Source organism: Vulpes vulpes, chromosome 5, assembly GCF_048418805.1.
Source record: "Vulpes vulpes isolate BD-2025 chromosome 5, VulVul3, whole genome shotgun sequence".
In the NCBI taxonomy this organism is placed as follows: Eukaryota; Metazoa; Chordata; class Mammalia; order Carnivora; family Canidae; genus Vulpes; species Vulpes vulpes.
Genome location: NC_132784.1, coordinates 6,171,848 through 6,186,496, shown reverse-complemented (window position 1 = coordinate 6,186,496; position 14,649 = coordinate 6,171,848). Strand labels below are relative to the sequence as shown.

At 40.5% G+C, this 14,649-nt stretch overlaps 1 protein-coding gene across 2 annotated transcripts in view; it reads left to right on the top strand.

The window, feature by feature from the left end:
• CNTNAP5 (contactin associated protein family member 5) overlaps positions 1-14,649 on the top strand; it is a 789,161-nt gene that overhangs the window by 324,937 nt on the left and 449,575 nt on the right. For both annotated transcript variants that reach the window (XM_026015709.2, XM_072757523.1), the window contains exon 4: positions 7,877-8,024. In XM_026015709.2, coding sequence (XP_025871494.1) covers positions 7,877-8,024 — 148 coding nt within the window. The remainder of the gene's footprint in view (positions 1-7,876; positions 8,025-14,649) is intronic.

Here is a 14,649-nt window from a genome sequence, read left to right as displayed (position 1 = left end):
CACCCAAAAGCATAAGATACCTAGAAATAAACCTAACCAAAGAGGTAAAGGATCTATACCCTAAAAACTTCAGAACATTCTGAAAGAAATTGAGGAAGACACAAGGAGATGGAAAAGTATTCCATGCTCATGGATTGGAAGAATTAATATTGTGAAAATGTCAATGCTTCCCAGGGAAATTTACACATTTAATCCAATCCGTATCAAAATACCATGGATTTTCTTCAGACAGTTGGAACAAATCATCTTAAGATTTGTGTGGAGTCAGAAAAGACCCCAAATAACCAGGGGAATATTGAAAAAGAAAACCAGAGCCGGGGGCATCACAATGCTGGATTTCAAATTGTACTACAAAGCTGTGATCATCAAGACAGTGTGGTACTGGCACAAAAACAGACACATAGATCAGTGGAACAGAATAGAGAACCCAGAAATGGTCTCTCAACTCTGTGGTCAACTAATATTCAACAAAGGAGGAAAGACCATCCACTGGAAAAAGGACAGTCTCTTCCATAAATGGTGCTGGGAAAATAGGACATCCACATGCAGAAGAATGAAACTAGACAGTTCTCTTACACCATACACAAAGATAAACTCAAAATGGATAAAAGATCTAAATGTGAGACAAGAATCCATCAAAATCCTAGAGGAGAACACAGGCAACACCCTTTTTGAACTTGGCCACAGCAACTTCTTGCAGGATACATCTATGAAGGCAAGAAAGACAAAAGCAAAAATGAACGATTGGGACTTAATCAAGATTGAAAAAAAACAGCAAAATAAATAGTCAACAAAACTAAAAGACAACCTACAGAATGGGAGAAGATATTTGCAAATGACATATCAGATAAAGGGCTAGTATCCAAGATCTACAAAGAACTTATTAAACTCAACAGCAAACAAACATACAATCCAATCCTGAAATGGGCAGAAGACATGAAGAGAAATCTCACAGAGGAAGACATGGACATGGCCAACATGCACATGAGAAAATGCTCTGCGTCACTGGCCATCAGGGAAATACAAATCAAAACCACAATGAGATCCCACCTCACACCAGTGAGAATGGGGAAAATTAACAAGGCAGGAAACCACAAATGTTGGAGAGGATGTGGAGAAAGGGGAACCCTCTTACACTGTTGGTGGGAATGTGACCTGGTGCAGCCACTCTGGAAAACTGTGTGGAGGTTCCTCAGAGAGTTAACAATAGACCTGCCCTACGACCCAGCAATTGCATTGCTGGGATTTACCCTAAAGATACAGATTCAGTGAAACGCCGGGACACCTGCACCCCGATGTTTCTAGCAGCAATGTCCACAATAGCCAAACTGTGGAAGGAGCCTCGGTGTCCACCGAAAGATGATGGATAAAGAAGATGTGGTCTATGTATACAATGGAATATTCCTCAGCCATTAGAAACAACAATACCCACCATTTGCCTTGATGGAACACGATGCTATTATGCAGGGTGAAGTAAGTCAGTCGAAGGACAATTATTTTATGGTTTCACTCATATGGGAAATATAAAAAATAGTGGAACGGATTATAGGGGAAAGGAGAGAAAGTGAATGGGAAAAATCAGAGAGGGTGACAGAACATGAGAGACTCCTAACTCTGGGAAACGAACAAGGGGTAGTAAATAGAAGGGGAGCTGCGCAGGGGGACGGGGCGACTGGGTGACAGGCACTGAGGCGGGCACTTGACAGGATGAGCACTGGGTGTTATTCTATATGTTGGCAAATTGAACTCCAATAAAAAATATACAAAAAAAAAAAGATTGTTTAAATGGAGTAACACTAGAGGGAGAAAAATTATCTGGTGCTTCTCGGGGTTAGTCAGGGAAGAACTGATGCAGGTGGTGCAGAGGAAAAAAGAAGTGAACCATTCACCAGATGTTTTCTATGTTCCCAGGTACTCAGGGTCACACCTGAGTACAAATATCCAGGTATTTGATTTCAAGTAATTAGCCACACTATCAGCAGAAATGAAATATTTTTGCATGCATATTTTTCTTCCTTTCTTTCCTCCTTCCTTCTTTCCTCCTTCATTTCTTTCTACTTCATGTGTTCCTGAAAACATCAACCACAGTGTGGTATCACCTCACACTTGTTAGAATGGCCGTCATTAAAAAAACAAGAGATAAATGCTGGTGAGGATGTGGAGAAAAGGGAACCCCAGTGCCCTGTTGGTGGGGTTGTAAATTGGAACAGCCACTTTGGAAAACAGTTTGGAGGATCCTCAAATAACTAGAAATAGAACCACCATATAGTCCAGCACTTCCACTTCTGCGAAAATACCCAAAGGAAATGAAAACACTAATAAAAAAGGATATCTGTACCTTCATGTTAATAGCCACATTATTTACAATTGGCCAAGCCACAGAAACAAGCTAAGAAGGTGTTGGTGGAGGGGGACTGGATGGAGGTGGTCAGAACCTAGAAACTACCAGTTATCAGATAAATACTAGGGATGTAACACACAGCATGATGACGGCTGTAGCTTGCACTGCCATGTGATATCATAGGGGAGTCATTGAGAGTAAACCCTAAGAACTTTCATCACAAGGAGAATTTTGTTTTCCTTTTCTTTTTATTGTATTTCAATGAGATGATGGATATTATCTAAACCTGTTGTGGGAATCATTTCACAATATAGGTAAGTCAAACCACCATTCTGTATACCTTATACACTGATGTGTGTCAATTATTTCTCAATAAAATGAGAAAAAATGGAAGTTCTAATTTTCCCTAGGAAGAGGCCTTGCTTAAGCTACTCACAAGTTAACAACAACAAAGCTGAAAGCTAAGAGCAGAAATGGAACAAAGGAGGAAAGGAGAAGAGAAGTAGATCATGATAAACTTGGCCTATAATATGGTTTTGCCAAAGGCTGACAATGAGCCAACATCTTCTCTTCTGAGTGCTAGTTTGAGATCCAAATCTCAGGAAAACGAATGGGGGAAAAAAGACACATGTTGTCTGCTTTCATGCTCTTATTTCTAGAGAAATCTGCTCTCTCCTCAAAGATTTCTATTCAGCAAGGTTAAATTATCTTAAGAGAAAATCAGCTACATGACAGGTGAATTGGAACTTATCAGCTGGTGTACACATCGCTATTTGGAAGTGAACCCATAAAGCACTATGAAGGAAATAATGGTAACAGCATCCTAGAACCTTTTAGTCTTCTCTTGGTCCTCATGGAACTAGCATCAGGCTTAGCCTCTTCTCTGGCCAATTGAATGTAAAGGATTGTGGGAACCAGACTCATAATCTGCAAATAGTTTTTGAGGCCAACAACTGGACCCTCACAGTCAGAATAACATCAAGGAGGAATTATGCACAGTGTGTGTTACCCACTCTCTCTTTGTGACACTTGTCCCTCAGGTAGTTTCTGATAGGCTGGATAGCACAGGCTTTCTTAACTATATAGATTGAAACTTCACTGTCCCTTTCTTTGCCTCTCTGAAGTGCTCTAGTCTAGGAATTAAGAGCATTAAAGTCAGCTATGGTAGTGGAAGTTACTCTCATATGTGATCTTGTTTCAATGCCCCCTTCAACTAATGATCTTTCCTTGAAAAAATGTCTTAAAAACTCCATCTTTGGTTTTCCCTCCAAGTTGTGAATATGAGATTCTCTCAAGATATTATGTACACATTCCTATGGAGCACAGTTCCTTTAAGATATTCTATGCAAATATAGTAGGGTTCCATAATGAAACAAGTTAAGGGAACAAATGTGGAATCTTCCTTCATTCAACTTTACCTGTGATTCCAGGTAAGACCCTGGTCTCTTGAAGCTTGCAGTGACAGAGACAAATAAGTAAAGCAAGATGCATTTAGAAAGGAAAATAAAGAAAGACAGGAGGGCAGGCTGTGCTGGAGAGGGAAAAGGAGTTGGCAAGATCCCTTACTAAGGCCACTGAAGAGCACATGAAGGGACCAAAGAGTTCAACAGTCTTTCCATCTTGGTATTTACCAATGACTTTACTCTGGACACATCAATTAGTCTCTTTCCAACTCTGGGCTTGGCCTTTACTATAATGTCCCTTCACTCCAGGTCCTGTAGTACAAGACCAGGCCCTCTTGGTAACCCCCAAGATCAGTTCTCCATTTTATTGAGGAGGAAGTTCATAAAGCTTCTTATTCCTTTTTCAGAAATCAGAAGAAGGCAAAGGCATTGCCTCTTTTTGTTTTCATGAAGTGTGAAAAACATGATTTTGCTAAGTGGGTATTACAGTTTTCTCCAGTTGTGCACCATATGGTCAAGCTCCCATACATTTTGGTGTTCTAGCTCTCAACACAGAGATGGAAATGTAAATAGATGACATTGTTGTCAACACTCACTTTATTACCCCTTATACTTATTGCAGCAAAAGTCAAATAAAAATCAGAACATCTGAATAAATATAGCAATGCCAGTGGAAGAATTTGATGCCTCAAATATATACTCATATTTAAATAGATACTTATCTGTACATGTATAGTGTCTTCAAGAATAATTAGGGGTCTGGATGATCCGAGTCCAAGAACAAAATTCCATGTTTCTATTTAGCTGTGGGGTGATATACCTGATTTTCACATTATTAGCCAATCATATTTTATTATCTATAAAATGTGGCCCAGATCAATAACTGTCACAAGGAAGCTGATAGCCTAATTGTATGCATAAGGTTAGTCTTGGTCTAGGAAGAGTTTTAAGTAACTTAACTCAGGAACTTCTTTTAAATCAATGATGATTTGTTAAAGCTATAAATGGGCAGAGGCCAATGGTGATATGAGAGCCCTTCAACTTTTACTTTAACAAAGCTTTAGCAATGCCTTTTCCTGGTGCTTGTAACTCTTGACATTCAATGAACTCTTTTTGTACTTGAGTTATTGATGGAATTGTTTTCATGCAAGTAGTTACAGAGGAACACACTGGATTATCCAACTAGGAGAACAATGAGGAAATGGGATATAGAATTAATCACTTTTGATGGAAGAAGTGGAGGTAGAGATCCAGATGTCATGGCCATGTTGTGCTGCTTCTATGAGAAACCAGTTGTCTTGCCAGGGACTGGGTACTGGGTTCTAAAGGCCCTGGTGCCTCCAATGAGAGAGGTATTTGATGGAGGACGTTACCTTTTTTCCTTTTTTTTTTTTTTTTTGAGGACGTTACCTTTAATCTTTGTAAGTTACTCAGTAACTTCGGCTGGCAAGTCTCACTATCTCCATTTTTCTAGGATTAAACAAGAATGAATGTGTGATGGGTTGATGCCTCTGGGGACTTTATTTTATACCTGATGAGATTTCATGCAAAAACTTTTATATATGTAAATTAATAATAAAGTCACCGCTATTAGGACTGATATTAGGATTCCATTTTCTAAAGTGGCCACACAGTAACCATATTTCAAGAGGATGATTGACAGTTAAGGGGAGAGTGGAGCAAAATGACAATTAACTGTTGACTGCATAAGACTGTGTGTGATAGAGGTTGTGTCAGGTTGTTTTTTTTTTTTGTGTGTGTGTGTGTGTGTGTGTGTGTGTGTGTCAAGGTTTAGATGGGAATGAGGAAGTACTCATGCCTCATGCTGGAAGGCATTTCTACTGCTAGAAACAGAGGAGAAAACAAATATCCCTTCAGTGATACAGTCACATAATCTGGAAAGAGCAAGAACACATCATTCTTGAGAGAAGGAACAGAACATGAGTGTGTGATTATAACTAGCAGGGTTCCACCTGAATGCCCCATTAACTTGTGGTCAAGGTCAAGTGGAAGTGAGAGTTTTTCTCTACTGTTGCCCTGAATCCTTGAATTGTTGGGCTCTGGAGGCCACACTGACAACGGAGGCAAAGTGGATGGTGGCATGGATTAGTTTTCCTCTTTGCCAACTATCAGGATTAAGCAACAGAAGTGGAGCCATTCTCATATAACAATCAAGTTCAGGGTGGTCTTCTAGCCCAATTAAATCACTGTCTATGAAATCCAAATAGATAGATGACATCTGTGCTTATAATGATATAATAATGTCATGTACTACAAACAGGAGTAGAATAAAAAATAATTCAGCCGTTTGTCTTCTTTTTACACCCCTAAAATCTATCACTTAGGGAATATAGTCAGTGATACTGTAATAGTGATGTATGGTGACAGATGGTAGCTACACTTGTGGCGAAAATGGCATAACACATGAACTTGTCAAATCACCATGTTGTACACCTGAAACTAATGTGACACTGTGTGTCAATTATACTGAAATTTTAAAAATGATAAAAAAATAAATAAGTGCTTAAAAAAAGAAAGAATTGCTGTCAGCCACCAATAGTGTCCAGTGCCTGAATTATTTTCATTTCCTTTTCTCTAAGTGTCTGTCGGAAATATCCATTTCAACACATACCCCTACAGAGCAGTTTGGAACATCGAAGTCTGAGTGGGTTTATCAGTTTAAGTTTTAACTCTGTGGTTTGCATGTTAATTACCCTCTGCCTTATTAAATATATCTTATTAAACTTAAAAAAATTGCATTTCTAATTAGCTCTGAGCTGCTAGGCCTTCCTTAGCTTTCATTTGTACTGTTTTTTCTGGGAGAACCCTTTGAATGTCTTTCAGAAAATTTAAGTGTGATTGACAAATGCCTTGCATGGGGCTTGAGAGTATTAATAAGTCACTGTTTCCGAATATGCTCTCACAAAAAAATATGTTTAAAAAAAAAATAAAAAATAAAAAAAAAAAACAAAAAAATATGTTTTTACACAAGAATTGGCGATCAGGACTTCTTTCACTCTCTGTGAGTATTGTGTGTATCTGTGAGAATCTATTAGGTGCCATGTCATTTGCATATAGCATTTAAGGTAAGATTCACAACTGCCTTGGAGGCTTTATTTTCACTCTTCTCCTGATGAGAAAACCAAGAGTCAGAAAAGTTGTCTTCCTTTGCGTATCCATTCATTCAATGAATTCAGCAACTTACTAATAACTGTGTGAGCCAAGTCAGGGTGCTGTTGGTAATTCACTGATTTTGAAACAACTACAGTGCACAGATTTGCTTTGGGTTACTGAAGGCCATTTCAGCCATACCTTTAAGACACACTGTTTCCTGCACTAAGCATTTCAGTTTAAAATAAGATACAGTCCATATCCCCAAAGGAATTACAGCCCTAGTTCCTTGCTGAGGATGACAGAGCAAATCAGCAGGGTGGTTAGGATTAGCACTCAAAGCTTATCTCCTTTCTCTCCCACTCTCCTGCTTCTTTTAAAACAGACCCTTAGGCAGCATGATGTTTGGCAGAGCACCAGACTTGAAATAGGTCTCCCTGAGAATTCCTGATATTCCCTGTCAAGGTTACAGAGGCGGAGTTTGGTTGTTGCACCTGTTAGTTATTGCTCAAACTGCAGTTAGGCAAATTAATGACATCTTCCCCGTGGCACCTGGATGCTTGCATCTCACTGCCAGTCAAAGTCATCAGTGGGGTTGGCTCAATGGGATGTACGTGTTGAAGCCATTTGAGTTGCTCTGGTGGCAGCTAACACATACCCATCCATTCTCCACCAATAATTGCCAGTGGCCGTCCCGTCTTAGCCTCATAGTTTGTGCCTACTCGGTTAGCTGCCTAGTAAAGAGTAAGAAGAACATCAGCGTCTTCGTTATGACCAACGTTCTTCCATTCATAAGCCAAAATGTTGTTTACTGTTAAGGAATGAACGTCTTGGGATCTCTGGGTGGCTCAGCGGTTTAGGCCTGCCTTCAGCCCAGGGTGTCATCCTGGAGTCCTGGGATCGAGTCCCACGTAGGGCTCCCTGCATGGAGCCTGCTTCTCTCAATGTCCTTTGAGCTCAGGCATGAGAAGGAGATGCAATGATATCATAGACCTCACTGAGCCTCCTTTTCTGTCTGCAGACCTTTGCAGGAAACATGAATGCTGACAGTGTGATGCACCACAAGTTACTGCACTCAGTGAGAGCCCGCTTCGTTCGCTTTGTGCCCCTAGAATGGAATCCAAGTGGAAAGATTGGCATGAGAGTGGAGGTCTATGGATGCTCCTATAGTAAGTATGTGCATGTGCCCTCAACTTGTGTATTATGAGCAGCCCTCCCCACTCATACTAGGTTATCTACAGTGAGATGGCAATCTCAGTTGTTGTAACATTCTTTCAAGTCTCTAATAACTTCTGCACACTAGAAAATGTAAAATTCAATCCAGAGGTAGAAACACTCTACTTCTGTCTAGGAATGAAGGAGCTCTGGGGTGGTAACACCATAAAAGCTTGAGAACAACAACACAAAGTTCAAAGTTAAGAGCTCTTGGATTCTGAGCATCATCTGTCCTTGAAGTAGGAGAGTAATTTGAGCTCCATTCTTTCTCAGAAGAGGGGTGAAGTATTATAAATTCACTCTTCCTTCGGAACCGTGAGGGAAAAAGGTTCTCCGTCTTCACCTGTTCTAGAAGAGGAAGAAATGGAACATTTCAATCCAGTGTAGCCCAGGGAATGCTTCTTTCCTGGAATTATGCTAGCTATGCACCAGTCTGTTAGTTGTCGTGTATTGAATGTAAAAGCAGTGCTCCATCTAGCAAATAAGAAAGGTTGTAATGGTGGCTAGAACTGGCAATCACTCTAGAATAAAGCGAAAATTATGCAAAAAAATGTAATTTTCCCTGCAAGTTTTATATTCAAATCTAAAATTTCATCATCATAAATTATTTTTCTACCTTAGCAGTGACATCTCTTGCTTATATGCCAAAACCCAGTGACCTCCAATGAATGAACACACACATGATTTGCGACCACTAAAATTTGTTCAACAGATCCTGTTGAAGTGTCTATTTGGGTTACCTCCTTGTACACTTTTCTATAATGTAGTCAACCGAATGCCTGTATCAGGATCATCTGCAGTGGTCCTTAAAAATGCATTTGCCTAGCCATGTCTTATATATCCCGGATTATGATTCTGGGCATCGGGACCTAGAAAGCTGAATATTAGCAAGCTCCCTAGGGAAGCTATGGACATAGAGTATCTAGTAAAAGTAAATCTCTGCACCGGGGATTTACTTGTGAAATGATTGTCTTTATCTTGAACAAGCACTTGCAGAAAGAATGTATTATACAACAGATACATCCACAAACCATTATGAGGGAGACACTTCCTTCCGCTCTAGCCCTTCCATAACAAAGCGTACAGCGTCTATCCTATCCCAGGATCTCTGGCACACCCAGATTCTCTTGTTACCTTTTCTCTTGATAATAATTGTCACTACTCAGAGGTTTACTTTTAGGTACAACAGGAAACCTTCATGCTGAGGTAAAAGGGTTATTTATATTATAACTTCAGCCACCTATTTCGGTGTAACAATCCTATTGCTATTTAACGTGTCCTCATTGTTTTCCGCCAGTTCAGTCCATTGCCCTTGTTCTTTATGCACATTGTTTGATGTGCCTGCACAGAAAGACTCGTGGCACCAAGTTAAATAGCTGACTGTAGGGTTGAAAGAGACCTTTGAGCAGCATGTTAAGCTTTTTCTGGTGCCAGAACCCTTTGAGAACCTGGCAGCAAGGAACCCTCTCTTAAGAAAAGTGCCCACAGTAGCATTCTTTTTATAAGTAGATTTTTCAACATAGGAAGTCCACAGATCCACTAAAAGCCAATCCTTGACCTAGCTAACAGCCCCCAATTTGGAATAGTGCAGTCCTATGTGGATTCCTCTCCAGGTAGGCTCTGTGCCTATTGAGTGCATCCCCTCAGGAGTACCTTACCTTCGGGTACCTAGCGTGAGTGGTGGGATGTTAGGCACCTGGGGAGCTGCTGGACACACATCTCTACAACCATCCTCAAGCCTTCCTCTGGTCCTTTTCAGTCACTAGTCTTTTTTTTTTTAAGATTTTATTTATTTATTTATGAGAAACACACAGAGAGAGACAGAGACACAGGCAGAGGGAGAAGCAGGGAGCCTGATGTGGAACTTGATCCCAGGACCCCAGGATCATGACCTGAGCCCAAGGTGGACCTCAAACCCTGAGCCACCCAAGTGCCCCATCAGTCACTAGTCTTATAGTTCTGCTGCTTTTTCCCTTGGGGAAAAAAAGAATACATTTCTCATTTATTTTTCTTTTCTTTTCTTCTTTTCTTTTTTCTTTTCTTTTTTTTCTCTTCTCTTCTCTTCTCTTCTTTTCTTTTCTTTTCTTTTCTTTTCTTTTCTTTTCTTTTCTTTCTTTTCCTCCTCCTCCTCCTCCTCCTCCTCCTCCTCCTCCTCCTTCTCCTCCTCCTCCTCCTCCTTCTTCTTCTTCTTCTTCTTCTTCTTCTTCTTCTTCTTCTTCTTCTTCTTCTTCTTCTTCTTCTTCTTCTTCTTCTTCTTCCTTCTTTTAATGTCCCTTATTTCTATCTAGAAACATGCTTTAGCTTGTCCTCTGGATCCCAACTCTCTTTCCCAATGTCATCTCATCCCCCTTTTGACTGGATCATTCTTATAAATACAAAAATTTGCATCTAAACTATCAAACAAAGCAGCAACAACAAAACCCCTAAGGTCCTACTTAGCACCCACTTCTCCTTCTCTCCCTACCTTTGCCCAGAATAGCTTCTCTCTAAAACTTGTCTGTAGTTACTGACTCCACCTTCTTACCTCCAGGTACACTGAAGCTGATTCTCTTCAGTATGTGCACATCTGGTGTTTAAAGTGTTAGCTTGGCCAAGTCTTGTTCATTCAACCAAACACGAAGCTAGGTATTGCTGTGATGTGGTGAACATCTGCAATCACTGGACTTTATGTAAAGGAGATTATCCTTGATGTCCGGGGGGGCCAGATGAAATCAGTTGAAAGGTTTTAAGATCAGAACTAAGGTTTCCCTGAGGAAGAAGAAATTCTACCTGTGACATGCAGCCTCAGCTCTTGCCAGAGTATCTGGCCTGCCCCTCCTGACCTGACCTCCTGTTTGAAGATGGATTTCAAACTTGCCTAGCCAGCCCCAACAATCATGTAAGCCATTCCTTGTAATATAGCTATATCTGTATCTATCGGTACATCTATCTATCTGTCTCTTTATCTATCTATCGTCATCCTATTTCTCTGGGGGAATCATGACTAATGCAGAATGCCCCACAGGAGCTACTTCATTCAAGACCACCAGTGACCTCCACATCGCCAAATCCAACGGTCACTTCATTTTTCTCACTTCACTCAACCTCTCAGTGGCATTTGGTTCAATTAGCCATTTCTACTTTTTAAAAACCTGGTTTTCCCTTCTAGCTCCCTTGTTGCCTATGCTAAATCTCAGGGCTGAGCCTCAGGACCTCTTCCCCTTTCCACCTACACCCCAGGCCTACCTGAATTTACAGAGTCCCATATGTTTAAATACGGTGGATATGCTGATCATTGGCACATCTGCACCTGGCCTGTCCTCTAGAATCACATAGGCAATATACTAGATGTCTCCAGATGAATGTCTGCTAGTATATGTGCTGCCGAAGCGAGCCCTCCATATGAATGTCTACTAAATTTAATAGAGCAGAAACGCAACTCTTGACTACCCTGTCCCTCAGACACCTGCTTGTTAACATCTCCCTCCCATCTCAGTAAATGGCACCACTCTTCATTCACTTGCTAGACCAAAAAACCCAGAAAACAGTCTTGATTCCTCCTTTCCTATAACCTATACTCTCATGCAACTTATTTACAGTTCACAGCAGCTCCAGCAGCTCTGTCCTCCAAAACATATCCTAAATCCACATCCTTCTTCTGCCTTCCAGAGCTGCAGCCTCTGTCAGTAGTCACTTTGTGTATTTAGAGAGCCTTCAAGCTGGACTTCCTGCTCCATGCCACAGTCTCTCCAAACCTATTTAATACAATCAGCAGCCAACGTGATCTTTGTAAATAAGGGACAAAACTGCATCACTCCCCTGCCTGCTTCACTTAAAATAGACTCCTTTCAGGCAAGTACACTTTCTTATTGGATGTTCCATGTCAGCCTCTTCACATTTCTTCTATTTCTTTCTGTCCTTAGAGGCCTTCTAGCTATTCCTGAAACATGCCAAGCTGTTCTACCTCAGGGCCTTTGCACTTTCCGTTCCCTGGGCACAGAACAGCTTTTCCAAGAATTTATGTAGTTAGTTCTTTCCACCGATGCAATTTTTAATTCCGGTTCAGCCACTTTAGAGAAGTCCACTCTGATCACCTTTCTAAGGTCTCCTGCTCTACTTCCCATGCATCAACCAACATCCCCTGACTATCTGATGTGCTTTTATTTTCCTTTTGGTGCCTGTCACAAACCTCATCTTGTTTGCTTGTTTTGGCTTACTTGTTTGTTGTTTGCCCTGCTAAATCCCTGCAGCAGAATGTAAGTTCCATGAGAACAGGCAACTTGTCTGTTAAGTCTCAGGACCTAATAGGCACAAGTAGATATTAAATAATACTTGTGGAATGAATGGACACATATATCAGTCCAATCTCAGCATGGGCAACCATGTAATGCATCTGAAATTACTTTCTGTTAAACACCCAATGTAGTTTCTAGGAAACTGTTTTTTTTTCTTATGGGCTTATACATCTTTTTCTCAAAATTCCACTTAAGTAAGTTGCCAAGACTATAGAAAACTTACAGTTCTATGATTTTCTAAGACGTCAAGTCTTGCCATTTTTGCAATACTGCATAGTCATGCATTCATTCATCCATTCACTCATTTATTCCTTCAGCTAACAACTTTATTTAACACTTAAGATACACCAAGCATCACGCAGAGCCCTAAGGGGTATAAGAAATAAAAAATGAACTTTTCCTGGACTTTCGTAAGTCCTGTACTTTTTTCTTTGAAGAATTTTTTTATGATTGCATATCATTAATTAATTATGTAACTGTTTCTTTGACATCTGCCTCCTTTGACTAGATTCTAAGCTTTGAAAAGGCAGTCACTGTGCCTGTCAGGCATGTCGGGTATACGGTATATTTTTAGTGAGCATTTGTTGAGTGATTGATACTGCTGAGAGTCAAGGATGGGGTAACAAGTATGTAAATAAAAACATGCCATAAAGAATTGAATGTGCCTGTTAGGAATCTGCAAAAGGAGTCCAGGGGATGAAGAGGACAAAGGAAGCAGGTGTCGCTGCTGGCATCAGAAAGATTCTGGAGATATCACCCACCTCAGCTGGGTCTCAAAAGTTAGTAGTGACTTCCCCAGCACAGAAGGCATCTCCAGGCAGCAGGAGGTGCGGGCACATAGGGAAGCGGGGACAAAGCCTTGGGGTTTTGTTGTGTTAGTGCACAAGCAGCAATGACAGGAAAGTGGGAAATGAAGCCACTTGCCTCTCTTTGCTTCAGCAGTTTCTTTCAGTAACTTAAAAAAAAAAAAATTTCCTCTGGTGATCCTATGGGTCCTAGAGCCTCTGTGCCTTAGCCTGCCTATGACTTGCCAGCCTTGTCCCCCTTGTTCCTCAGCCAGTGCTTCTGCAGCTGTTCGGGCAGTCTCTCTGTTTCCCGAAAGGAGCAGTGACTCACCCTTTAGGGGCTCCTCATAGTGTTTGGAAGAGCCCACAGGTCTCTGCCCCTCTCATTTGCTCCATTCCCCATATCCAAATTCCACTGAGTGTACATGTACAGTTAGTTCCCTGCAAAGACATGAGCTTCTCTCCTGATTCCATATTTTCATATTTGCAGCTTCCTTTTTTTTCAGAAAAATCCTCCTTGTCCTTCAACAGGCTGATTCCTGATCGCCCTTCACCAGCCAGATCAAATATCACCTACTTTTGAAATCTTTTTGCCTCCTAGACCTTGTCATGTGATCCCCTTTTAGGTTTAATGTTTCAGGTCTAGGTTTTATCATATTAAATTAAAGTTACCTGGTGCTTCCCCACCTAACCACCAGTCTGTTCTATAAGGTGGGATCATGTCCTACCTTTCTGCTACCCAGGACGTAGATCAGTGTCTGACAACTGCTATATACTCCATGAATATTTAAGGTGTATTTAATTTTTAGATCTAGAGGCTAGCCATACTTTTTCATTTTTGAAAGTTTTTATTGTATTTTTAAATTGTATTGTATTTTGTAAAATCATGATACTTTTTTTAAAGAATTTATTTATTTATTCATGAGACACACAGAAAAAGAGGCAGAGACACAGGCAAAGGGAGAAATAGGATCCCTGCAGGAAGCCTGATACAGGACTCGATCCCAAGACCCCAGGATCATGACCTGAGCCAAAGGCAGATGCTCAACCACTGAGCGACCCACGTGCCCTTACAATACTGTGTTTTATAATAATCTTTCTATTGAAGGCCTCTTTTCTCTTGTATGTGTATATATGTACACACATGCATATAGATATACACACATTTTATAAGTAATAAAAATTACAAGCTTATTAGAATCTTCCTTATACACAGGTTTAATATCTCACACTTTTTCTCCTTGAACAACTGAGATTATCAGTGGCTGTAGTTCCCAAATTAAATGTATTTAGAGCTTCCTTAGGCTATTCTGGTATTATGCCGTCTTAAAATCTCTAGAAGTAAGAATGTATCTAATCTCCATTTTCCTTAACTATTGACTTTTTAAAAGATTTTATGTATTTATTCATGAGAGACACACAGATAGAGGCAGAGACAGAAGGAGAAGCAGGTCCCTCATAGGGAGCCTGCTGCGGGACTCAATCCCTAGACTGGGATCATGCCCTGACCCAAAGACAGA